This window comes from Hyperolius riggenbachi, chromosome 1 (assembly GCF_040937935.1).
Source record: "Hyperolius riggenbachi isolate aHypRig1 chromosome 1, aHypRig1.pri, whole genome shotgun sequence".
In the NCBI taxonomy this organism is placed as follows: Eukaryota; Metazoa; Chordata; class Amphibia; order Anura; family Hyperoliidae; genus Hyperolius; species Hyperolius riggenbachi.
In genome coordinates this window covers 511,843,533-511,870,898 of record NC_090646.1, presented here as the reverse complement: position 1 = coordinate 511,870,898, position 27,366 = coordinate 511,843,533, and the positions used below count along the sequence as shown (strand labels likewise).

Below are 27,366 nucleotides of genomic sequence, written 5' to 3'. Positions count from 1 at the left end.
CTTTTGACAAAAAATAAAATCTTCTATGAACTCACCATACTCCTAACGGAATACCTTGGGGTGTCTTCTTTCTAAAATGGGGTCATTTGTGGGGTTCCTATACTGCCCTGGCATTTTAGGGGCCCTAAACCGTGAGGAGTAGTCTTGAAACGAAATTTCTCAAAATGACCTGTGAAATCCTAAAGGTACTCATTGGACTTTGGGCCCTTTAGCGCAGTTAGAGTGCAAAAAAGTGCCACACATGTGGTATCGCCATACTCGGGAGAAGTAGTACAATGTGTTTTGGGGTGTATTTTTACACATACCCATGCTGGGTGGGAGAAATACCTCTGTAAATGGACAATTGTGTGTAAAAAAATCAAAAGATTGTCATTTACAGAGGTATTTCTCCCACCCAGCATGGGTATGTGTAAAAATACACCCCAAAACACATTGTACTACTTCTCCCGAGTACGGCGATACCACATGTGTGGCACTTTTTTGCACCCTAACTGCACTAAGGGGCCCAAAGTCCAATGAGTACCTTTAGGATTTCACAGGTCATTTTTGTTTCAAGACTACTCCTCACGGTTTAGGGCCCCTAAAATGCCAGGGCAGTATAGGAACCCCACTAATGACCCCATTTTAGAAAGAAGACACCCCAAGGTATTCCGTTAGGAGTATGGTGAGTTCATAGAAGTTTTTATTTTTTTGTCACAAGTTAGCGGAAATTGATTTTAATAGTTTTTTTTCACAAAGTGTCATTTTCCGCTAACTTGTGACAAAAAATAAAATCTTCTATGAACTCACCATACTCCGTACGGAATACCTTTGGGTGTCTTCTTTCTAGAATGGGGTCATTTGTGGGGTTCCTATACTGCCCTGGCATTTTAGGGGCCCTAAACCGTGAGGAGTAGTCTTGAAACCAAATGTCGCAAAATGACCTGTGAAATCCTAAAGGTACTCATTGGACTTTGGGCCCCTTAGCGTACTTAGGGTGTAAAAAAGTGCCACACATGTGGTACCGCTGTACTCAGGAGAAGTAGTATAATGCGTTTTGGGGTGTATTTTTACACATACCCATGCTAAGTGGGAGAAATATCTCTGTAAATGACAATTGTTTGATTTTTTTACACACAATTGTCCATTTACATAGAAATTTCTCCCACCCAGCATGGGTATGTGTAAAAATACACCCCAAAACACATTATACTACTTTTCCTGAGTACGGCGGTACCACATGTGTGACACTTTTTTGCAGCCTAGGTGCGCTAAGGGGCCCAACGTCCTATTCACAGGTCATTTTGAAGCATTTGTTTTCTAGACTACTCCTCGCGGTTTAGGGCCCCTAAAATGCCAGGGCAGTATAGGAACCCCACAAGTGACCCCATTTTAGAAAGAAGACACCCCAAGGTATTCCGTTAGGTGTATGGCGAGTTCATAGAAGATTTTATTTTTTGTCACAAGTTAGTGAAAAATGACACTTTGTGAAAAAAAAACAATAAAAATTAATTTCCGCTAACTTTTGACAAAAAATTAAATCTTCTATGAACTCGTCATACACCTAACATAATACCTTGGGGTGTCTTTTTTTTCTAAAATGGGGTCACTTGAGGGGTTCCTATACCGCCCTGGCATTTTACAGGCCCAAAACCGTGAGTAGTCTGGAAACCAAATGTCTCAAAATGACTGTTCAGGGGTATAAGCATCTGCAAATTTTGATGACAGGTGGTCTATGAGGGGGCGAATTTTGTGGAACCGGTCATAAGCAGGGTGGCCTTTTAGATGACAGGTTGTATTGGGCCTGATCTGATGGATAGGAGTGCTAGGGGGGTGACAGGAGGTGATTGATGGGTGTCTCAGGGGGTGGTTAGAGGGGAAAATAGATGCAATCCATGCACTGGGGAGGTGATCGGAAGGGGGTCTGAGGGTTTGGCCGAGTGATCAGGAGCCCACACGGGGCAAATTGGGGCCTGATCTGATGGGTAGGTGTGCTAGGGGGTGACAGGAGGTGATTGATGGGTGTCTCAAGGTGTGATTAGAGGGGGGAATGGATGCAAGCAATGCACTGGCGAGGTGATCAGGGCTGGGGTCTGAGGGCATTCTGAGGGTGTGGGCGGGTGATTGAGTGCCCTAGGGGCAGATAGGGGTCTAATCTGATAGGTAGCAGTGACAGGGGGTGATTGATGGGTAATTAGTGGGTGTTTAGGGTAGAGAATAGATGGAAACACTGCGCTTGGGTGGTGATCTGATGTCGGATCTGCGGGCGATCTATTGGTGTGGGTGGGTGATCAGTTTGCCCGCAAGGGGCAGGTTAGGGGCTGATTGATGGGTGGCAGTGACAGCGGGTGATTGATGGGTGGCAGTGACAGGGGGTGATTGATGGGTGGCAGTGACAGGGGGTGATTGATGGGTGATTGATAGGTGATTGACAGGTAATCAGTGGGTTATTACAGGGGAGAACAGATGTAAATATTGCACTGGCGAATTGATAAGGGGGGGTCTGAGGGCAATCTGAGCGTGTAGGCGGTCGATTGGGTGCCCGCAAGGGGCAGATTAGGGTCTGATCTGATAGGTAACAGTGACAGGTGGTGATAGGGAGTGATTGATGGGTGATTGATGGGTAATTAGTGGGTGTTTAGAGGAGAGAATAGATGGAAACACTGCGCTTGGGTGGTGATCTGATGTCGGATCTGCGGGCGATCTATTGGTGTGGGTGGGTGATCAGATTGCCCGCAAGGGGCAGGTTAGGGGCTGATTGTTGGGTGGCAGTGACAGGGGGTGATTGATGGGTGATAGGTGATTGGCAGGTGATTGACAGGTGATCAGTGGGTTATTACAGGGAAGGACAGATGTAATTAATGCACTGGCGAATTGATAAGGGGGGGGGGGGGGTCTGAGGGCAATCTGAGCGTGTGGGCGGGTGATTGGGTGCCCGCAAGGGGCAGATTAGGGTCTGATCTGATAGGTAACAGTGACAGGTGGTGATAGGGGGTGATTGATGGGTAATTAGTGGGTGTTTAGAGAAGATAACAGATGTAAACGATACATTTGGGAGGTAATCTGACGGCGGGTTTGCGGGCGATCTAATGGTGTGGGTGGGTGATCAGATTGCCCGCAAGGGGCAGGTTAGGGGCTGATTGATGGGTGGCAGTGACAGGGGGTGATTGATGGGTGATAGGTGATTGGCAGGTGATTGACAGGTGATCAGTGGGTTATTACAGGGAAGAACAGATGTAATTAATGCACTGGTGAATTGATAAGGGGGGGTCAGAGGGCAATCTGAGCGTGTGGGCGGGTGATTGGGTGCCCGCAAGGGGCAGATTAGGGTCTGATCTGATAGGTAACAGTGACAGGTGGTGATAGGGGGTGATTGATGGGTAATTAGTGGGTGTTTAGAGAAGATAACAGATGTAAACGATACATTTGGGAGGTAATCTGACGGCGGGTTTGCGGGCGATCTAATGGTGTGGGTGGGTGATCAGATTGCCCGCAAGGGGCAGGTTAGGGGCTGATTGATGGGTGGCAGTGACAGGGGGTGATTGATGGGTGATAGGTGATTGGCAGGTGATTGACAGGTGATCAGTGGGTTATTACAGGGAAGAACAGATGTAATTAATGCACTGGTGAATTGATAAGGGGGGGTCAGAGGGCAATCTGAGCGTGTGGGCGGGTGATTGGGTGCCCGCAAGGGGCAGATTAGGGTCTGATCTGATAGGTAAAAGTGACAAGTGGTGATAGGGGGTGATTGATGGGTGATTGATGGGTAATTAGTGGGTGTTTAGAGGAGAGAATAGATGTAAACAATGGATTTGGGAGGTGATCTGATGTCGGATCTGTGGGCGATCTATTGGTGTGGGGGGGTGATCAGATTGCCCGCAAGGGGCAGGTTAGGGGCTGATTGATGGGTGGCAGTGACAGGGGGTGATTGACGGGTGATTGATGGGTGATTGACGGGTGATTGACAGGTGATCAGGGGGATAGATGCATACAGTAAACAGGGGTGGTGGTCTGGGGGGGGGGTCTGGGGAGAATCTGAGGGGTGGGGGGTGATCAGGAGGGGGCAGGGAGCAGGGGGGGGGGGGGGATAAAAAAAAAATAGCGTTGACAGATAGTGACAGGGAGTGATTGATGGGTGATTAGGGGGGTGATTGGGTGCAAACAGGGGTCTGGGGGGTAGGCAGGGGGGGGGTCTGATGGGTGCTGTGGGCGATCTGGGGCAGGGGGGGGAGAAATCAGTGTGCTTGGGTGCAGACTAGGGTGGCTGCAGCCTGCCCTGGTGGTCCCTCGGACACTGGGACCACCAGGGCAGGAGGCAGCCTGTATAATACACTTTGTAAACATTACAAAGTGTATTATACACTTTGTATGCGGCGATCGCGGGGTTAACATCCCGCCGGCGCTTCCGTATAGCCGGCGGGATGTTGCGGCGAGCGAGCGGTGACAGGCGCCGGCGGAGGATCGCGTCACGGATGACGCGATCGCTCCGCCCATGCCCTTAAATGGACCGCCGCCTCTGTGGGTGAGGCCGTCCTGCAGGGCTCCACTTCCCCGCCGCCCCTGTGTAGTGGGCGGTCGGGAAGTGGTTAACTCTTCCAGGCAGAGGAAGAAAAAAAAGGAACACAGCATAGTTATTTGTGTGTTAGGCACTGTACATGCCCATGTCTATCTCATCATGTCACTTCGTGTATCCTTTAAGCATCAGACGCATAGAACATTTTGTGTGTGTGACTTAAATGTTTTCATACCTGTCTTTTAGTTTCCCTGTGTAACTCCAGTCTGCCTTTGATTTTCAGTACACGATCAGTGGGAAGAAAGTTGAAGTTGCAGTGAAACAAATCATCGCTGGCAAGGAGGTAGCGCATCGCGGGGCGTTCTCCAATCCTCAGTCTCTGGATCTGTACCGCAATATCCCAGAACTGCAGAATTTCTGAGACTGTCTCTGGATCAGGCACATATACCTGTTCAGCACTTACATGAAAGCACCTCAGGCTTATTAAGCAAAAATCTGAATTTCCAAGGTATATGCTGCCTATGCCAGCAGCCATACACTGGTAAACAGGGAAGAGTTTTCTTTGTGTCTACATTCTTTCTGTCTGCACAGGCATTTTATGGACAGGGTCTTTGCAGTCACTGTGCAGTCTTGTAAATAGTCTCAGAACCAAATGTCATGTTCAGTCTGCGGAAAAGCTTGGTTTTAAGCCATTGCATCTGTTATGTAAAACGAGGCCAGCTATTTTTTGTTTTGTTATAAGGATGCTCTGCTTTCACTTTCCAGCTCTTAAAGTGGACCTGTAATGCCAAACTGAAAAATCCTCATCCTGCATGAGTTCTGAAATCTAACAGGCCTGGTTTACCACAGTTCTGTGGGCTGCAGAATGTTTGAGCGCATATGGCTATAGTGCCAAATTGGTCTACATATTATATATATATATATATATATATATATATATATAACAATTATGTGGCAATACCTGCAGACCTTGCCGGGGTCATTTTATTCCTTAGATGGAGGTTGCTGAAAGGTAAATGACTTAGCAGTTGTATAATTGTAGTAAAAGGTTCACACTTGCCATGAGAACCATTATTTTTATAAATCAAATGTTTACATTTAAAATGACCTTGTTTTGTTACAAAACCGTTCCACTAAAGTCTCATACATACGCTGGTGGGTTCTAAATCGAGGTGGCTGATCAGGGTTTCTTTGCTGAGATTTCAACATGTGTACAGCATCCGGATGCTTCAAGAAATCTGGATTCTTGATCCTCTCTGGCAAGCACAGACCGAGCTCATTGTCTACCTACTCTCCCAGTTAGCTTGAAGCCCCTCCATTGTGTGCAGTGCCATCATCCTTCCTCCCTTCTCCATGGCAATAGAATATGCTAGCGATGTGTCTCTACAGAACTTAGCCCCAAACTGTTGCCTGAAGTATTGAGTCCTGATCCCTACAGGCGACAGTTATTGTGCCACATGCACCTTTAGTCACTTAGTTTTTATGTCTTTGACATGACCCAGTCAAGGTTTTTCAACTTTTGCCATCTAATGGTAAATTAACCCAAATGAGTATTTGCTGTCCCATATATCTTTCATGAGAATAGAAACCTGCAAAAAATCTGCCCCATCATTCCATTGGATCAGTTGTCATGACAATAGTTACTGTTGAATGCGTCCATTTATAGCCAGTCATTGGGGTGTGCATGAATTGCCAGTAATGTCTCAGGAATGGTGTTAGCACGACCTTTTGTCTTTAGGTTCCCCTGCCTAATCATGATAGTTATGTATTCAGAAGATGACCATCTCATGCACATGCACACAAATTTCCATTACAGAAGCAGCAATGCATAGCAAATGAATCCTAGCTTTCTTTTTATATATGGAGTCTGTTCACACAGAGGTTAATGTGTAAGTGGTAGGTCCACTTTACGTTATTACATACAGATGCAAGAGCTTCCACTTCAAGTCCCAGACTTCCTGTATCTCTTGTTGAAAAGTGGCATTTATAATAAATGGGGAGAATGGTTTACCTGTAAATGTATATACCGGCACCAAAACAGGTATCTAGCATGTGTCTTACTGTAAGTGATTAGTGCAGGTACCACATATTGCAGTTGCACTAAATTGTGAGTGAGCCTGGGTAAAATGTTGTACATTTTTCTAGAGATTTTCCATATGTCTCTGGAGAAACACTATTACGTTGGTTGCATTTTATGTATTCTAAACAGGCTTGTAAAGCAGAATATACTGTACATACCAAATCTGTTATTCCTTTTTAGGAATTAGCCTGACAGCTCTATGATATTCTATTCCCGTGATGTGATGTTATCTATGTATTTAGTGATATGTGCTTACTGCTCTGCATAGGTCATAAGCCATGGCTGTAGCTTTTTTTTTCTTAGCTTTCTGCCAACAGACCGTGTATAACACAGTCATTTTACCTTTAAAGCATTGGGACTATTATAGGATGCCCATGTTGTACCACACTGTCCTCTTAAAATGGCAGGGGTTGGTGAGTATATACACGATGCCCATGCATTTCATAGGATGCTTATGTCCAGTAAGGGTTTGATGACACCTCTCTCCTCCTCCTTTAAAATGATCATGACTACATGCTGTAAGGTATAGGCATAGCTGATCTCATTGGACTAGACAAGATTCGTTAGTTTTCTCTGAGGTGTGGGACCCATTGTGATTGCTGGGCAGTGCAAGCGACATGAAGGAACAATTGCTAAACACAGCATTGGTCACAGGCAAACCAATTATTTCTTAGTGCTGAGAAACAGCAAGGGATCTATCCTTGCACTAATGAACAATTTTATGATTCTGGAAGAAGAGAGGCCATGGGATCTTGACAGCTATCATAACGGTCAGATAGGTCTCTTTGTTATTGAAGTTCTGCTTGTCTGTGGACAACTCCATCTAGCATACTTATAGTCTATATAGGATGTGAGTCAACAGATCACAGTGGTAATTTGGGGAAAGGTCATGATCTGAGCTGGTACTTGGCACTAGTAGAACATTGCCTTTAGTTGTAACATGAGCTGTCAGTCCAGCACCATGTGACTGGTACCAAACAAGTTGGTTCTTAAGAACAGCAGACTGGCACTGATGCTGTCCTCCTGAACTTCTTAATTGGGTCAAACGTGGTGAAGACATCCAAAACAAATAGTATCAATGTTTAGAATTATTCTACACATTTTTAAAATACATGTTTACTTTTGCCTTCAAAGAAATGGAACGGTATAATACATTTTAACAGAGTCTATATAATAGGTGTTTAGTAAAAGTGTTATATGTTGATAGATTACTGCAATATGTGCTTCTGTGTTATAGGCAGATGTGGGTAATGACATGTTGATTCCTTAATTATGCTATAACAAAGTGCACTAGAGCCACATCTTGCTGCTTGTTGGTCAGCCCTGGAATTGTACTTGTAATGCTCCCTTCACCCTTGTGGTAGCTGCTATATTCTACGGACATGATATGTTACAGTATGCTTTTGTGACTGTGTACATCTTACTGCCCATAGGTCACTGACAGGAATCTCAGTGGTTAAATCCACAAGAAGTGTACTCATCAAAGACTGGAAAATGAAATCTATTTATATTATCAGATATAAGATTCTCCATGAAGAAACCAGTTACCCAGAAAGGTCCAAAATACTACAAAGGCAGGAACCATGCATTATTGTTGATCTTATCTTTAGTTAAAAGATCATGGCCCATATGCAATTCACTTTTTCACCTGAGATTTCTCCTGGGAGATAATTTTTCATCATCGATTTAAAATAACTTTTTAGCACTTTACAATAAAAAAGTACCAAAAAGTAGGTGGAAAGGTACTGTCCAAATTATTTTGAGCGTTTTTTTACTTGCTGGTGGTTTAAAAGACATTTTATTTACAAGTCGTTAATATATCACCTAGTAGAAAACTCAGGTGAAAAAGTGAATTGTGTATAGCTCCATGGCCCAAATGCAATTCACCTTGTCTCCTGAGTTCTCTCCTAGGTGATATTTTCACAACTTGTCAGTAAAATGCCTTTTAAGCCACCAGCAAGCAAAAAAATACACAAAATAAATTTGACAGTACTTTTTCACCTACTTTTGGGTACTTTTTTCAATTGTAAAATGCAGAAAATTTAGTTTAAAGAGAGGATGAAAATTATAACCTAGGAGATAATTCAGGTGAAAAAGTTAATTGCATATATGCCCATAGGTCATTCAATTCCTTTTTTTCTACTGACTTTTCTCATAGTTGATATTTTCACACCTTATCAATAAAATGGCTTCTGAACCATCAGCAAGTAAAAAAATACTCAGAATAATTTTGTTAGTACTTTTCTCCTGCTGTACTTGTTAAAATTTCAAAGTGCTGAAAACTTATTTTAAAGAGAAGATGAAAACGTATTTCCTAGGAGAATACTTAGGAGAAATGATGAATTGCATATGGCCCATAGTCCCTTATTCAGTTCTCTTAAAGTGGTCTAACACCCAGCATTTCAACTTTGCTTTAAAAGATTGCTTACAGCTTAGAAACGATTATGCCAGATTTTTTTTTTAGCAGAAATTCACTGAATGGATTAAACATGACATTTTAGTGCTGCATTTAGCTAGAAATCCTCCACCGTGCTTAGGTTTAGTTACAAATGTATCTATTTACAAAGTAATAAACAAACACTGCTCTGAGAGAACAAAGAGGGCTTCCCTGGCAGGCTTTTCAGAGGTCTAATTGCATTCCAAACAAAGATAAATTTGTAACTAAAGATAAGAATGGATGCGGATTCCTAGTTAAATCCAACACTAAGGGCTCTTTTCCACTATAAATTGCGATCGCAATCGCGTTTCAATTTCCACTATGCGATTGCGATTGAGCTACTATATTCATTATAGTCCAGCTCAATCGCATACAAAACGCGGCAGGACGACGATTGCGCTTTGACCAAAATCGCATCGCAATCGGATCGCACTAATGGAAAATGCTGCTGCAGTTTCCATTAGTTTAATGTACCTTGCGATTTGCGATCAGAAGCAAATCGCAAATCGCAGGCTAGTGGAAAAAGGCCCTTAGGGCCCTTTTCCACCAGCGCGTTTGCGCTGGCTGAATCGCAAAACCGCAAACCGCTAGCGATTTTACAATCGCTACGGTTTGCTTTTTAACATAGGAATCGCGGTAGGTCATTTCCACTACCGCGATTCGCTTTTGTCGGGAACGCGAACGCGCGGCGGAGCGATAATTGCCGCGATTTTGCTATGCAATGCATAGCATAGCAAAATCGCGGCGGCGAACGTCGGGGAATCGCCGGTAATTGCGATTCAGCAATCGCTAGCGTTCAGCGTGAACGCTAGCGATTGCAAGTGGAAAAGGGCCCTAAAATGTCATGTTTAACCCATTCAGTGAATTTCTGCTTAAAAAAAAATCTGGCATAATAATTTCTAAGCTGTAAGCAATCTTTTAAAGAAAAGTTGTAATGCTGGGTGTTAAACCGCTTTAAAGGGACTCCGAGCAGTGCAGAAACTATGGAAAGTTGCATATCATTTTAAAGCTCTCTTTCTCCTCTTTCCAATGATATATAAACCGCCGCCCTACGCCTTTTAGTTTTCGCTATTTTCGCGATTGAAATTGCCGCAGCCGCGATTTCAATCACGAAAATAGAGAAAACTAAAAGGCGTAGGGCAACGATTTTGGGGTCGCCAGAAAGAGGAGAAAGAGAGCTTTAAAATGATATCCATCTTTCCATAGTTACTTGTATTACACAGGACGACACTTTCCCCAGTGTCAGCAACTCCATTCAACAGAAAAAGTCGCCCTGTGTAATACAAAGTAACTATGGAAAGATGGATATCATTTTAAAGCTCTCTTTCTCCTCTTTCTGGCGACACCTAAATCGTCGCCCTACGCCTTTTAGTTTTCTCGATTTTCGCGATTGAAATCGTGGTCGCGGCAATTTCAATCGCAAAGATAGCGAAAACTAAAAGGCGTAGGGTGGCGGTTTATATATCATTGAAAAGAGGAGAAAGAGAGCTTTAAAATGATATGCATCTTTCCATAGTTTCTGCACTGCTCGGAGTCCCTTTAAGTTTTCTGCTAGAAGATTATTATTATTATTTTATTATTTTTGGCTTCTGATTAAAATAATTTTTTTTAACACTCTGCAATTGAAAATGTACAGAAAAGTACTGGTAAAATTATTATTTTCTTGGTGGTGACTTAAAAGGCATTTTACTGATTAGGTGTAAAAATATCACCTAGAAGAAAAATTGAACTGAATTAGGGCCATAAACTGTACTCTAAAAACATCTCTCTGATAGATATTATAAAGAGTACTTAATGGTATGAAACTATTGTATTCCATACAAGTTATTTATAAGAGGTTTTTTTTTTTTTTTTTTTGCTAAAGCCTACATCCAAGGAATTCTGGGTAATACGTCACACGCATCAGTGTATTTATAAATCCCATATGCAAAATAACTCCGTTACATTCTTGGGATCAGAATCAATTTGTCAGGTCAACACAGAATTACATTTGTTATTATTGACTGTACTCATATTTCAATATACTGCTGTGTTTACCAATCTGTTAACGCTATAAAATGGTGCTGACCAATGTATTTTATGTAATATATTTTTACAGAATTGATTGCGGTGTATGTATTAAGCATTGTCTGGTATTCAATAAAAGCACCATTTTTCTTTTACAAATGTCTGAGGCTCTCCTTGTAGTCACAAATGCAGACGCAAACTGTCTGGGGGTATTGCTGTTGCCTCCAACTAGTAAAAGCTGAATGCAGTTTTCCTAGACATGTTTATCTCTGCACCAGTCCTGCACATGGATACATATTAATGGTGGTGTTTTTTTTACTAGTTTCTGTAAAAATAGAGTATGTTGTGTTGGATGTGCTCAGGAATGAATCAGCATTCACAAATCTATCACCTGCGCTCACTGTCTGCCCTGAAGCGTAATTGTAGATCTGTGACTCACCAGTAGGGTTGCTACGGTTTATCTCTTGGGAACTTCCCTGCTGAGGACATTATGAGGGTGTTACTCTCACCACTGCATTCTTCATCTTTTAATTGATTTCACATTTTGAGAGAACGTGACACCTTTGCAGACATTACAGTGGGAAATCTTACCCTTGGAGTCTCAGAACTGCTGTAGACCTGATACAATGACATGCAAGCTGCTTGGACGACAACCACCGGTTTAGAATATTACTGTCCCCACACCCGGTAAATGACAACTGCTGATATCTTCATAGATTTGTTTTCAGGTGGACACCATCTATGAAAATGCTGGCTAACATTGCATGGACTTGCCTCCCTTTGCCACATACTCTTTTGAGGTTTGTCTGCTGTAATCATGCCACTGTTTTAGTAGATAATATTTTAAAGTGTTTGAGGCTGCTTTTGGTGGATCAGAAAGACTTTTCAGCCTACCATTGGCAGACAAAGATGATATTGAGAAGTGAGAAAATTTGACCTCGGAGACTGTCCTCCTCCTCATTCACTTCAACTCTGACTCTTTGTGACCATATGTACTTTTGCACACTAAATGTGTCTGTCAATCACTGCTTCTTTCAGCTGTTGCATAGGCATGTTCACATCTTCATATATTTTGTCTATCCATCTTAGCCTCTGCCACCCACTTCTTCTTTTGCCTTTTTTTTCCCAAGCATCAAAGATTTCTCCAAACAATCTTTTCATTATGAACCATATCCTATTAACTTTACTTCTTACTTTTCTTCTAGAAGATATTTTTAAACCTTAACAATAAAATACCTCCCACACATGAGCAAGCAAAATGGCCGTTGTGACAGTCCGCCTGTGCCTGGCGTCCCACCCCACCTCTACTGTTGTGCCTTTACACCCAGCATGTGAGCACTTTCATTGTACTTTCACTGTATCTGGATATTTAGTTAAATGACACTTTTGGACAGTGCTCGGCTACTTCTGCTTTACTAAATCCATGTTGCTCCACTTTAGCATGTGAGCACTTCCAACAACTTGCACAGCATTGCTACGCCAGCGGTGAACAAGGTGATGCCTTGGCCGTTTCCTTACTACGGATGCGCCATGTACTCCCCTCTCTTTATGTTTTCTATCTACTTTTATAGTACCTTTTCAATAGCTAAATGCTGAAAAGTAATTTTTTAGTTAAGGTTAAAAATTATCTCCTGAGAGAAAAGTTAATTGGATAAGGGCCTATGTGACCTAAGTTTTTGAGTAGTACCAAACCTTCTAGTGAACACTCTGGCCTTATTTCTTTAAGTGTTGGTCAGATCATGTGGTAGAACAAGGAACTCTCAGAAGCTTCCTCCATACCCACAATTAAAAAGCATCTATGTTTCTACACATGATCGTATTTATAGTCAGCAGATTTGACCTCTAACACTGTAGATTACTAGAAAAACAGAGCTTACAGCATACCTCCCAACATTTTAAAATAAGAAACCGGGACACTGGCCACACCCCTAACCACACACCCTAACCACACCCCCAACACGCCTACCATTGTTTTTTGAAGATTTTTTTTTTTTATTAAATATTTATGCCCTTACATATTTTTTTTTAATACATATACCCTCATACACCCTGGTGGAGAGGAGGATAAGGGTGCCCGTGGGTGGGGAGGAAGGGGAGGATGGGTGCCACTGCAAAAAAAAAAGCCGCGCCTAAGTGGGATGTGGGATGCGGCCATAGCATTACTACCTCTCTCCCTCCTTCCCTTGAGATCTTCCCCCCTGTGTCCCCCGTTAGCAGAGTGCGCAGCGAGCGGAGCGGGCTGTCATCTTACCTGTGTCCATGCACGCGTACCGTGTCTTTATCCAGCTTCCTGCTTCCTGTGACGTCACAGGAAGCAGAGTGAAGCCGGACATTGGTACGCGTGCATGGACGCAGGTAAGATGACAGCCCGCTCCGCTCGCTGTGCACTCTGCTAACGGGGGACACGGGGGCAGATCTCAAAGGAAGGAGGGAGGGAGGTAGTAATGCTATGGCCGCATCCCACTTAGGCGCGGCTGGCGCCTCGATCATTTTTTTTGTACTCGCTGCCCACTGCCGTCCGGGACTTGGGGGGCTCATACCGTGATAGCGGGAGAGCCCCCCCAAATCGTGACCGTCGGGACGGTTGGGCCCTCTGCTTACAGGCTTCATTGTGCTTTTTCATAAGATATTTGAAGGAAGAAGTCCATCCAGCTTTAACCAGTTTCCATAAATTCACAATGTCGTGTCCTCTTATCTCTTCTGCGCCAGTAACTCAATCTGCTTGGATGGATTTTTCAGACAACGGTTACTTATCCAGGTTTGGTGGGCACAGTTCTTAATGCCAATGAGTAGCAAATGGATTAATATATCGCCCAGGTTAGATGGCTATATATGAAATTGTTATTACTTTCAGACTTAGAGGCACTGTCAGCCATACTATCTCAGAAAAAAATTACATATATAAGTATATAACTATTTGCTCTACTTACATAACATATGTATTGCACTGTTTTTTTATAGTAAAGAAAGATAAAATTCTTCTTAGGATTCTCCATTTTAACTGTGTCTATCTTGAAGCCAATCCTGATGTCATTTCCTCCCTTACACTTATCTGCCTGATGCTTTGCCCGCCCTCCTCCCAGTCTTCAAGCACTCCACCCAGCTCTACAATAGAAAGTGCATTGTATCAGCATGCGAAATATGAGAGGAGCAGAGGTGTGGGAGGGGAAAACAGGAGGAAAAGAGGCTTCAACCAATTAGGCTGCATTAGTTAAGTCCTAAGGGGAAAGAAAAAAAGACTACCCAGCATGCCCTGCAACTTCCTTTGTGCAGCAATGTACCAAATAAGAGTTGGGTAAGCTAGGGAATGATCATTTTACAACAAGAAAAGTAAGTGATTTTCAAATTTTGGATTGCCTGGTTAGCATCCTTATTACTTGTTTACCAGATAAATATAAAGAATAGATTTTTGATTTTATGCCCGACAGTTACACTTTAAAGTATACCCGAAGTGACTTGTGACATGAGATTGACTTGTGTATGCATGGCCTTTTCAAGGCCCGTGCAGGCGCCCTGAGCACTGTTGGGAGGGGGGCGTTGTGATGAAGGGGGGAGCCGCAGCCATGGGGAGGGCAGCCCGACCTCTCCCTCCCTTCCTCTCCCCGGGCTGCCCTCCGTGCTCCCCCCCCCCCTTTCGGACTGCAAAGCAATGGGCAGGGAAGCACTATACAAAACTACTCGCCTCCCTGGTTCCAATCGCTGCTCACTCACCGCCAGTCTCCTCTCTGCATAGAGTAGACGCTGATACACACACACGCTGCTTGCGGCTAAACAGGAAGCAGCGTGTGTATCAGCGTCTATGCAGGAGACCGGCGGCGAGTGAGCAGCGATTGGAACCAGGGAGGTGAGTAGTTTTGTATAGCGCTTCCCTGCCCATTGCTTTGCAGTCCGAGGGGGGAGCACGGAGGGCGGCCCGGGGAGAGGAAGGGAGGAAGAGGTCGGGCTGCCCTCCCCGCGGCTGCGGCTCCCCCTCCATTATGGGGGGCACCTACCTATCTAACCTATCCTGGGGGGCAGCTACCTAATCTAACCTATCCTGGGGCAGCTACCTATCTAAGCTACTTTTGAAATGGAGAAGAGCACATACCATGTGGATGCACAGGCAATGGGTGCAGTGCACTGATGAGCCTCTCAGCTGTTTTGCACAAAAACGCTCTTCATCTGAGGCTAAACCAAAAGTGAGTGAAAGCCATTTTTAAGCTATGAAAATCGGAAGTAAAAACAGAAGGTATTTGTGATTATTCAGGTTGGAGTGAGCTCTGAGGTGTCCCACAATGCATCACTGCTGAATGTGCAAATCCTCTCTTTGATGTCCCTGATAGCTAAACACACCCCCAGCACCATATACAAGCAATATGGGGATTCTGTTTCGGTGGACTATATAGTACTTATTTTCGTTTCCAGTACAAATTGATGACTTGGTAGTCCTGGAGACTATTCTCTCCCATGGGGCAGGCCAATGTCACTTTGGCCTATCCCAATACTTCATAGAATTATGCTTGGGAAAGGGGGTTTTGTGACTTGACTAGCAATCTTTCAGTATTCTGTCACATGAAACTCTGTCAGTTTGTGGTGAAGGCTTCCACGTCTTGCAGTAGACTGCCAGATCTCCTAAATCAAACTGAGCATGCTAATATTGTAGAAATAGATCATTTGCAGTATATTAGAGAGACTTTAATTAGTCTTTACTTTCACATCAGCAGAATGGAAATGTTTCAGCACCACAGTAATTGTGTTCTCAGTGAAGAGTTGGAATAAGAAGGTCTCTGTCACCCCTCTGAAAACTATGCCTACGCCTCTTGCTTCAAATTTAGCACAACCCGCACACTTTGGCTGTGTTCATTTGGCCTTTGCCTCTAATGTGTTTTCCGTTGCTAAATTGGTCATTCTGTTATTATGTTTGTCATTTTCTTCTGCCAAAAGGTACATTTTCCATCTCAATTATCCAAATCACTTATCATAATTTCTAAATTACTGTGATATGAAAATAGTAACTGCGCATAGATATTATCAGTGCATTAAGCAAGGGACTGGATAGAGGGAAGTGCAGTATTTTACATATCAGTACAAATGGCTAGATATTGGAAATGCTTGTGCTGGTTTAAAACCTGCAACATAACTAGAATGTTATTATGCTTCTTTATATGTAAGCTTGCTTTTTGTACTGACACATAAACTATTTACTTTTGTATATATGTATTTTTAAGGCTCCTTTTGCACTATTTAGATAACTTTTTGTGGTATGATTAATCTTCAATAGCACCGCGACATTGCAGAAAAGTTACATCACACCTTGACAGTGCGACCGTACAGTACCATGTAAGTAAGAGTCAATGTCAATGAAAATGCATGGCACCCTTTTAATGCACTTCATGTAGTGGTTTACTGAGTCGTAACCCACCACGCTTCCCTGCAATGAATGTGATAAGACTATCATTACATTTGCGTTTGTCTGTTGTGATGCAATGAACACAACGTGAAAGGGCCCTATGGTTTGAAAAATGAGACCACTCCTTTTTCACCCATGCAAGCACTGATACAAAGGCCTTTATTCAATTCACTTTGTTTCCTAAGTTTCCTCCTAGGAGATCATTTTTCATATTCGGGGCCATATGCAATTCACTTTTTCACCTGAGTTTTCTCCTAGATGATATTTTTTAAACTTGTCATTAAAATGCCTTTTAAGCCACCAGAAAACAAGAAAATACTCAAAATAATTTTGATAGTACCTTTTCACCTACTTTTTGGTACTTTTTTTTAGTTGAAAAGTACTGAAAAGTTATTTTAATCAAAGATGAAAAATTATCTCCTGGGAGAAAAGTCAGGTGAAAAAGTGAATTGCATATGGCCCTCTGTTTCACCACTTAAGTTCAACTGGACGAATATATTTGTCCAGCAGGAACCACTTAGCGGCAATCTGGATGGATATATTCGTCCAGCAGTTTTGTGGTGGTTGTGCGCTCATTCCCGGTGGTTGCGCGCTCGGTCCCGGCAGCTATTACAGGGGATCGATTGCTGAAGGGGAACGAGTGGTCCCCCTAGGCAACCGATCCCGTGTGAATGAATCGACATGCCTCAAATCAGGAGGCATGTTGATTCATAAAATTTGCAAGTTTCAAAATGTAAAGACAAAAAAAAAACTAGCACTTCCTGGTAACTAGCAGGAGAGTGTTTGGTGTCACCTAGTGGCCAAAAAGTAAGATTAAAGTTAAAAAATAAATACATTATTAATAAAGCTTTATTAACCTTGGCTACAAACAAATCAAAAACACGTTAAAAAAATACATAAATAGTTACCTTAACCACTTGAGGACCTAGGGCTTTCTACCCCTTAAGGACCGGCCACTTTTTTTCAATTCAGACCACTGCAGCTTTCACGGTTTATTGCTCGCTCATACAACCTACCACCTAAATGAATTTTGGCTCCTTTTCTTGTCACTAATAAAGCTTTCTTTTAGTGCTATTTGATTGCTCCTGCGATTTTTACTTTTTATTATATTCAGCAAAAAAGACATGAATTTTGGCAAAAAAATGATTTTTTTAACTTTCTGTGCTGACAGTTTTCAAATAAAGTAAAATTTCTGTATACATGCAGCGCGAAAAATGTGGACAAACATGTTTTTGATAAAAAAAACCCCATTCAGTGTATATTTATTGGTTTGGGTAAAAGTTATAGCGTTTACAAACTATGGTGCAAAAAGTGAATTTTCCCATTTTCAAGCATCTCTGACTTTTCTGACCCTCTGTCATGTTTCATGAGGGGCTAGAATTCCAGGATAGTATAAATACCCCCCAAATGACCCCATTTTGGAAAGAAGACATCCCAAAGTATTCACTGAGAGGCATAGTGAGTTCATAGAAGATATTATTTTTTGTCACAAGTAAGCGGAAAATGACACTTTGTGAGAAAAAAAAAAAAAAAAAAAAAAGTTTCCATTTCTTCTAACTTGCGACAAAAAAAAATGAAATCTGCCACGGACTCACCATGCTCCTCTCTGAATACCTTGAAGTGTCTACTTTCCAAAATGGGGTCATTTGTGGGGTGTGTTTACTGTCCTGACATTTTGGGGGGTGCTAAATTGTAAGCACCCCTGTAAAGCCTGAAGGTGCTCATTGGACTTTGGACCCCTTAGCGCAGTTAGGGTGCAAAAAAGTGCCACACATGTGGTATTGCCGTACTCAGGAGAAGTAGTATAATGTGTTTTGGGGTGTATTTTTACACATACCCATGCTGGGTGGGAGAAATATCTCTGTAAATGACAATTTGTTAATTTTTTTTACACACAATTGTCCATTTACAGAGATCTTTCTCCCACTCAGCATGGGTATGTGTAAAAATACACCACAAAACACATTATACTACTTCTCCTGAGTACGGCGATACCACATGTGTGGCACTTTTTTGCACCCTAACTGCGCTAAAGGGCCCAAAGTCCAATGAGTACCTTTAGAATTTCACAGGTCATTTTGAGAAATTTCGTTTCAAGACTACTCCTCACGGTTTAGGGCCCCTAAAATGCCAGGGCAGTATAGGAACCCCACAAATGACCCCATTTTAGAAAGAAGACACCCCAAGGTATTCCGTTAGGAGTATAGTGAGTTCATAGAAGATTTTATTTTTTTGTCAAAAGTTAGCGGAAATTGATTTTAATTGTGTTTTTTCACAAAGTGTCATTTTCCGCTAACTTTTGACAAAAAATAAAATCTTCTATGAACTCACCATACTCCTAACGGAATACCTTGGGGTGTCTTCTTTCTAAAATGGGGTCATTAGTGGGGTTCCTATACTGCCCTGGCATTTTAGGGGCCCTAAACCGTGAGGAGTAGTCTTGAAACGAAATTTCTCAAAATGACCTGTGAAATCCTAAAGGTACTCATTGGACTTTGGGCCCCTTAGTGCAGTTAGGGTGCAAAAAAGTGCCACACATGTGGTATCGCCGTACTCGGGAGAAGTAGTACAATGTGTTTTGGGGTGTATTTTTACACATACCCATGCTGGGTGGGAGAAATACCTCTGTAAATGGACAATTGTGTGTAAAAAAATCAAAAGATTGTCATTTACAGAGGTATTTCTCCCACCCAGCATGGGTATGTGTAAAAATACACCCCAAAACACATTATACTACTTCTCCCGAGTACGGCGATACCACATGTGTGGCACTTTTTTGCACCCTAACTGCACTAAGGGGCCCAAAGTCCAATGAGTACCTTTAGGATTTCACAGGTCATTTTTGTTTCAAGACTACTCCTCACGGTTTAGGGCCCCTAAAATGCCAGGGCAGTATAGGAACCCCACTAATGACCCCATTTTAGAAAGAAGACACCCCAAGGTATTCCGTTAGGAGTATGGTGAGTTCATAGAAGTTTTTATTTTTTTGTCACAAGTTAGCGGAAATTGATTTTAATAGTTTTTTTTCACAAAGTGTCATTTTCCGCTAACTTGTGACAAAAAATAAAATCTTCTATGAACTCACCATACTCCGTACGGAATACCTTTGGGTGTCTTCTTTCTAGAATGGGGTCATTTGTGGGGTTCCTATACTGCCCTGGCATTTTAGGGGCCCTAAACCGTGAGGAGTAGTCTTGAAACCAAATGTCGCAAAATGACCTGTGAAATCCTAAAGGTACTCATTGGACTTTGGGCCCCTTAGCGTACTTAGGGTGTAAAAAAGTGTCACACATGTGGTACCGCCGTACTCAGGAGAAGTAATATAATGCGTTTTGGGGTGTATTTTTACACATACCCATGCTAAGTGGGAGAAATATCTCTGTAAATGACAATTGTTTGATTTTTTTTTACACACAATTGTCCATTTACATAGAAATTTCTCCCATCCAGCATGGGTATGTGTAAAAATACACCCCAAAACACATTATACTACTTTTCCTGAGTACAGCGGTACCACATGTGTGACAATTTTTTGCAGCCTAGGTGCGCTAAGGGGCCCAACGTCCTATTCACAGGTCATTTTGAAGCATTTGTTTTCTAGACTACTCCTCGCGGTTTAGGGCCCCTAAAATGCCAGGGCAGTATAGGAACCCCACAAGTAACCCCATTTTAGAAAGAAGACACCCCAAGGTATTCCGTTAGGTGTATGGCGAGTTCATAGAAGATTTTATTTTTTGTCACAAGTTAGTGAAAAATGACACTTTGTGAAAAAAAAACAATAAAAATTAATTTCCGCTAACTTTTGACAAAAAATAAAATCTTCTATGAACTCGTCATACACCTAACAGAATACCTTGGGGTGTCTTTTTTTCTAAAATGGGGTCACTTGTGGGGTTCCTATACCGCCCTGGCATTTTACAGGCCCAAAACCGTGAGTAGTCTGGAAACCAAATGTCTCAAAATGACTGTTCAGGGGTATAAGCATCTGCAAATTTTGATGACAGGTGGTCTATGAGGGGGCGAATTTTGTGGAACCGGTCATAAGCAGGGTGGCTTTTTAGATGACAGGTTGTATTGGGCCTGATCTGATGGATAGGAGTGCTAGGGGGGTGACAGGAGGTGATTGATGGGTGTCTCAGGGGGTGGTTAGAGGGGAAAATAGATGCAATCAATGCACTGGGGAGGTGATCGGAAGGGGGTCTGAGGGGGATCTGAGGGATTGGCCGAGTGATCAGGAGCCCACACGGGGCAAATTGGGGCCTGATCTGATGGGTAGGTGTGCTAGGGGGTGACAGGAGGTGATTGATGGGTGTCTCAAGGTGTGATTAGAGGGGGGAATAGATGCAAGCAATGCACTGGCGAGGTGATCAGGGCTGGGGTCTGAGGGCATTCTGAGGGTGTGGGCGGGTGATTGAGTGCCCTAGGGGCAGATAGGGGTCTAATCTGATAGGTAGCAGTGACAGGGGGTGATTGATGGGTAATTAGTGGGTGTTTAGGGTAGAGAATAGATGGAAACACTGCGCTTGGGTGGTGATCTGATGTCGGATCTGCGGGCGATCTATTGGTGTGGGTGGGTGATCAGTTTGCCCGCAAGGGGCAGGTTAGGGGCTGATTGATGGGTGGCAGTGACAGCGGGTGATTGATGGGTGGAAGTGACAGGGGGTGATTGATGGGTGGCAGTGACAGGGGGTGATTGATGGGTGATTGATAGGTGATTGACAGGTAATCAGTGGGTTATTACAGGGGAGAACAGATGTAAATATTGCACTGGCGAATTGATAAGGGGGGGTCTGAGGGCAATCTGAGCGTGTAGGCGGGCGATTGGGTGCCCGCAAGGGGCAGATTAGGGTCTGATCTGATGGGTAACAGTGACAGGTGGTGATAGGGGGTGATTGATGGGTAATTAGTGGGTGTTTAGAGGAGAGAATAGATGTAAACGCTGCGCTTGGGTGGTGATCTGATGTCGGATCTGCGGGCGATCTATTGGTGTGGGTGGGTGATCAGATTGCCCGCAAGGGGCAGGTTAGGGGCTGATTGTTGGGTGGCAGTGACGGGGTGATTGATGGGTGATAGGTGATTGGCAGGTGATTGACAGGTGATCAGTGGGTTATTACAGGGAAGGACAGATGTAATTAATGCACTGGCGAATTGATAAGGGGGGGGGGTCTGAGGGCAATCTGAGCGTGTGGGCGGGTGATTGGGTGCCCGCAAGGGGCAGATTAGGGTCTGATCTGATAGGTAACAGTGACAGGTGGTGATAGGGGGTGATTGATGGGTAATTAGTGGGTGTTTAGAGAAGATAACAGATGTAAACAATACATTTGGGAGGTAATCTGACGGCGGGTTTGCGGGCGATCTAATGGTGTGGGTGGGTGATCAGATTGCCCGCAAGGGGCAGGTTAGGGGCTGATTGATGGGTGGCAGTGACAGGGGGTGATTGATGGGTGATAGGTGATTGGCAGGTGATTGACAGGTGATCAGTGGGTTATTACAGGGAAGAACAGATGTAATTAATGCACTGGTGAATTGATAAGGGGGGGTCAGAGGGCAATCTGAGCGTGTGGGCGGGTGATTGGGTGCCCGCAAGGGGCAGATTAGGGTCTGATCTGATAGGTAAAAGTGACAGGTGGTGATAGGGGGTGATTGATGGGTGATTGATGGGTAATTAGTGTGTGTTTAGAGGAGAGAATAGATGTAAACAATGGATTTGGGAGGTGATCTGATGTCGGATCTGCGGGCGATCTATTGGTGTGGGGGGGTGATCAGATTGCCCGCAAGGGGCAGGTTAGGGGCTGGCTGATGGGTGGCAGTGACAGGGGGTGATTGACGGGTGATTGACAGGTGATTGACAGGTGATTGACAGGTGATCAGGGGGATAGATGCATACAGTAAACAGGGGGGGTGGTCTGGGGGGGGGGTCTGGGGAGAATCTGAGGGGTGGGGGGTGATCAGGAGGGGGCAGGGAGCAGGGTGGGGGATAAAAAAAAAAATAGCGTTGACAGATAGTGACAGGGAGTGATTGATGGGTGATTAGGGGGGTGATTGGGTGCAAACAGGGGTCTGGGGGGTGGGCAGGGGGGGGTCTGATGGGTGCTGTGGGCGATCTGGGGCAGGGGGGGGGGAAAAATCAGTGTGCTTGGTGCAGACTAGGGTGGCTGCAGCCTGCCCTGGTGGTCCCTCGGACACTGGGACCACCAGGGCAGGAGGCAGCCTGTATAATACACTTTGTAAACATTACAAAGTGTATTATACACTTTGTATGCGGCGATCGCGGGGTTAACATCCCGCCGGCGCTTCCGTATGGCCGGCGGGATGTTGCGGCGGGTGAGCGGCGCCAGGCGGAGGCGGAGGATCGCGTCACTGATGACGCGATCGCTCCGCCCATGCCCCTACAAGGACCGCCGCCAATTGTCAATACGGCGGTCCTTGCGGGGTGCACTTCCCGGCCGCCAATTGTACATACGGCGGTCGGGAAGTGGTTAACCACTTCGCATCCAGACCTTGTTTTCCCCTTATTGACCAGAGCAGTTTTGACGCTTTTGCGGTGTCCCTGTTTAATCACCAATAACTTCATCTGTACTCGTGCCACATAAATGATCTATATATCTTTTTTTTCAAGACAAACTAAGCTTTCATTGGGGGGTATTTGGTCCCAAGTAAAATGTTCCTCTCTATGCATGTTAATGGGAAAAAGGGGGGGGGGGGGGGGTTTATTAACTCTATGTGCGCCGAGGGGGACAGGTGAAGGATCGCTGCAGTTCACTACTGCAGCGATCATTCATGGGAGGAGGGTATACTAATTGGCCAAAAGGGAACATGTTCCCTTCCACCAATTAGTATTGCAGCTGACAGTGCCGGAGGGTGCACTCTAAAGAGCACCCGACCGTGCACAGCAGGGCTGCAGCCAGGTCAGTATATCTACGTGGCTGTGGCTTGGAGGGTGCCACAGCTGACGTAGATATACTGTAGTGGAGGGGAAAGTGGTTAAGGACTGAACTTTGTTATGTTGTGAGAGTATATTTTAACTTTTGCCTATATGGGCTTGTAATTAGTGATGGACGCAAAACTGAAAAAATGCACCTTTATTTCCAAATAAAATATTGGTGCCATACATTGTGATAGGGAAATATTTTAAACGTTGCAATAACCGGGACAAACGGGCAAATACAGTGTTTGGGTTTTATGCATAGTAGAATGTTTTATTTTAAAACTAATGGCCAAAAACTTTGAAATAATGAATTTTTTCTTACTATTCCCATTAAAATGCATTTAGAATAAAATGATTCTTAGCAAAATGTACCACCCAAAAAAAGCCTAATTGGTGGTGAAAAAACCTAGATATTGTAACAAATGTTGGAGAGGCAGCCGCGGTGAACAGCGCTACCACCGCAGTTGCCTCCAGTTCGCTGTTCAGCGATATTTCCGTGCCTCAGGCGTCTAGCGCGCCGAGGATGGGTCTGTCAGTTGCACATAGGGTTGCTTTGTAGTGTGCACGCACGCACAGACAGGACCTTTATGCGAGGAGGAGGCGCGTCAGCTGACCGGCCAGTCGGCTGACGTCAGAGGAGAAGCTCGCCGCTCCTCATTGGCTGATAGGAGGAGGCGTGCCAGAAGGGTCTCCTCTGCTACTTAAGCCTAGCTGAATCACTCGCAACTTGTCTGCTGTTGCGAATACTCTGTGTTAGCGCTCAGAGTTCCGGTGTGCTTTGATCCAGGAGGAATCCGGGGATTTCACACAAGATAGGAATTGTTGTAATAGCCTTAAAGATTTACATTACTGTGTTATTACTTGTGCATGACTCTGGCTCGTTCTGACTACTCTTCTGCTCATTGATTCTGTACCTTTGCCCATCTGATCTTGCTGCCGACTCTGCTTGCTTATACCTTCTTGTCTCTGCCTCCTGATTTTGTACTGCATCTGTCTGTTGCCGGACCTGATCTGTCTGACCACTCTACTCTCACCAGAGGGCCCTTGACTCTGGTGAGGGGCACTGTACTGTTAGTACCCACCAGCTCCTCTGGTGAGGTATTGTCAAAGCTATCAGTACTACTGTTGCACCAGCCCTTGACTCTGGTGAGGGGCACTGTACTGTTAGTACCCACCAGCTCCTCTGGTGAGCCATTGCTAAAGCTATCAGTACTACTGTTGCACCAATCACTCATTGCTATTTGTTGTCACATCAGCTTCTTATATACCAGTATTATAGGTGATTCTGCAGATCACCATATAATCAGGTATATATCTGCATTATAGGTGATACTGCAGAATCGCCTAATAATCAGAATTCTGTTCTTTGCTGACACTAATCGTTACAGATATAAATCATTTGTGTGATAAAACAATTGGGGAATAAATGGGAGGAGTGCTGACACAGGAAAATTGCTTATGTCCTAGAGGTGAAAACACCTGGGGGCTGAAGTGGTTAAATTAACTTCTCAGCATTCTGCTTATGAAATAGTACCAAACAGTAGGTAAAAATTAGGCAGAGTTCCTTTGATCAGCCCAGTTCCCCACTGCATGCAGATATTATGCTAGTTGCATCCAGCTTGAAATCGAGGTCAACTGGATGCACTTCCTACTTTTGTTTGATTGGTTTGGTCCAATTCATAGCTGCATTAAATTTTAGTTAAATTCACCTGAAAGTTAAAAATATTTGCATCTCATTGATCATCTGTGTTGATATCATTGTTCTAACCCCTATCCATGTTATCCTATAGTATAAAGAAATAAATAAAAATAAGGGATTCCTCTTTAACCACTTCCATACCAGCAGTCTCTGCCCCCTTAAGGACCAGAGACTGCTGGTACTGTACAACTGTGCTTACCAATGAATACCGACGAATCGCTGCAATAATCCGTCGCCCCCGCCAATCACGCCGTTCTGTCCCCGCCCAGACTCTGTATGACGGCAGAGCGCTGTGTGCCAGTCAGGAGCCGCTTTCATTGGCTCCTGACCTTATCAATCAATGTAAGCCAATGGGATTGGCTTACAGTGGTGACAGGGCCAGGAGCCAATGTAAACGGCTCCGGGCCAGCTCACAGAGCTCTGACATCTTAGGCGGCAGAGCAGCGAGGTAGGCGGGGACGGGAGATTTACTGCGACGTAGAGTCTACATCCAGTCAGGCCCGCAGCACCACCTGCTGGACGTAGATTCGTACTGCGTCGATCCGGGAGAGGTTAATTTATTTAAAATTAAAAACAAAAAACAAACTAAAAAAAACAAGGTTTGGGGTAAGGAAAAACATCAACTATAATCTCCAAAAGATGGGCAGCTGAGTCCTCGCTGCCCAAACCCTCTCACAGCTGAAGAAGGCCTATTCACTTGGTTCTTTAAAGCAGGGGTCCCCAACCTCCGGTCCGCAGCCCACTGCTGGTCCATGGGCCGTTTGCAGCTGGGCCGTGGGTCTCTCCTCTTGGCCCCCCCCCCTGCCTGCCTCCCCGCCCCCGCTTCTGGGTAGGTAGTGCCCCAGTATAGCTACCCCGCCCCCCGCAATTCACAGATGTGATTCACAGCAGCACGCCCCGCGGCTGCTGTGATGAGGCAGGAAGCAGGAGAGAGGTTCCCCTGGTAACGCTCTCTTGCTTCCTCCTCATTACAGCAGCTGCGGGGCGCCCTGCTGTGAATCATAACACAAGCATGAGCGGGGAATATAGGAGAAGAGGCCGCCAGCTAAGGTAACAGCAGCGGCGGCTGTGGGGGGCAGGGGTAGCTATACTGGGGCACTACCTACCCATACTGGGCACTATACTAGCTATACTGGGGCACTACCTACTCATACTGGGCACTATACTAGCTATACTGGGGCACTACCAACCCATACTGGGCACTATACTAGCTACACTGGGGTAACTATACTAGCCATACTGGGGCAACTAAACTCCCTATACTGGGGCAGCTATGCTAGCTATGCCGCTGCACCCCAGTATCCTCACCCCCCCCCCCCCCCCCCCGTAACCCGCTGCGCACGACACTGTCCACTATGCTCCAGCCCCCCCTCTCCCGGTCCCCGGAGAAAAATGTAGTCGGAAAGCGGTTCCCGGGCCGGAAAGGGTTGGGGACCCCTGCTTTAAAGGACCACTATCATGAAAAATTGTAACATTTAAAATATATGTGTACACATACTCATAATTACATTTCTCCCATAGTAAGATCCACTATAAATTACTTTTGTCCTGTGTTGCTACAGTTACTACAATATGCAGTGAAAATCTGACAGTTTTTGGGCTAGTCCATCTCGTTATGAAGGGTACTAAATATTTCCTTTATTCTTTAGAAAAGCACCCCCTGGAAAGGATTTATATAAAGGCTCGTTTCCACTGTAGCGGTGCGGAATCGCCTGGATTCCACCGCAGAAGAAATCGCATGCGGCTGCGTTTCCGCATGCGGATTTACCCGCGATTTCGCATGGCAAGGAGCCAATCGAATTTAACCATGTCACTGCCTGTGTAAAGCTCCATTGCTTTACATGCGAAATCGCGGGGAAATCCGCATGGCAAAGCCGCATGCGATTTCCCTATTGAATGCATTAGCGGCGATTCGCCCGCATTCCTGCCGCACGCAAAATCTGACGACCCTGACCCTGTCGTGCAGATTTTTCCCGCACGCCGAAACGCACCCGCACGACGCACAAGTGGAAACAATCCCATCCACTTGTATTGCCTATGCGAATCCGCATGCAGTGCCTGCATGCGGATTCGCTATAGTGGAAACGAGCCCTCAAGATGCTGCCCAGCTTCTCCTTACCTACTCCCATAAGTTTGCACACCATTTTGGCAGTTGGGCTGAGCACCTACCAACTTCAGTACGTGCTTTTGAAAATACAGAAATCCCTGAGAATACCCCATGAGAAGATGGACTTGTCCAACTCCACCTGTCAGATCACTCAGATTTGTACTATCCACTGTAAGTGACATGGAAGTAGGAGAAAAGTAATTTATATTGCTATTCACCCTGTAACA

General features: G+C 44.5%; 1 protein-coding gene across 2 annotated transcripts in view; it reads left to right on the top strand.

The window, feature by feature from the left end:
- Positions 1-9,892, top strand: part of AACS (acetoacetyl-CoA synthetase) — a 161,661-nt gene extending 151,769 nt beyond the window's left edge. For both annotated transcript variants that reach the window (XM_068243805.1, XM_068243814.1), the window contains one exon: positions 4,776-9,892. In XM_068243805.1, coding sequence (XP_068099906.1) covers positions 4,776-4,913 — 138 coding nt within the window. In that variant the 3' untranslated portion in view covers positions 4,914-9,892. The remainder of the gene's footprint in view (positions 1-4,775) is intronic.
- The last annotated feature ends 17,474 nt before the right edge of the window (positions 9,893-27,366 follow it).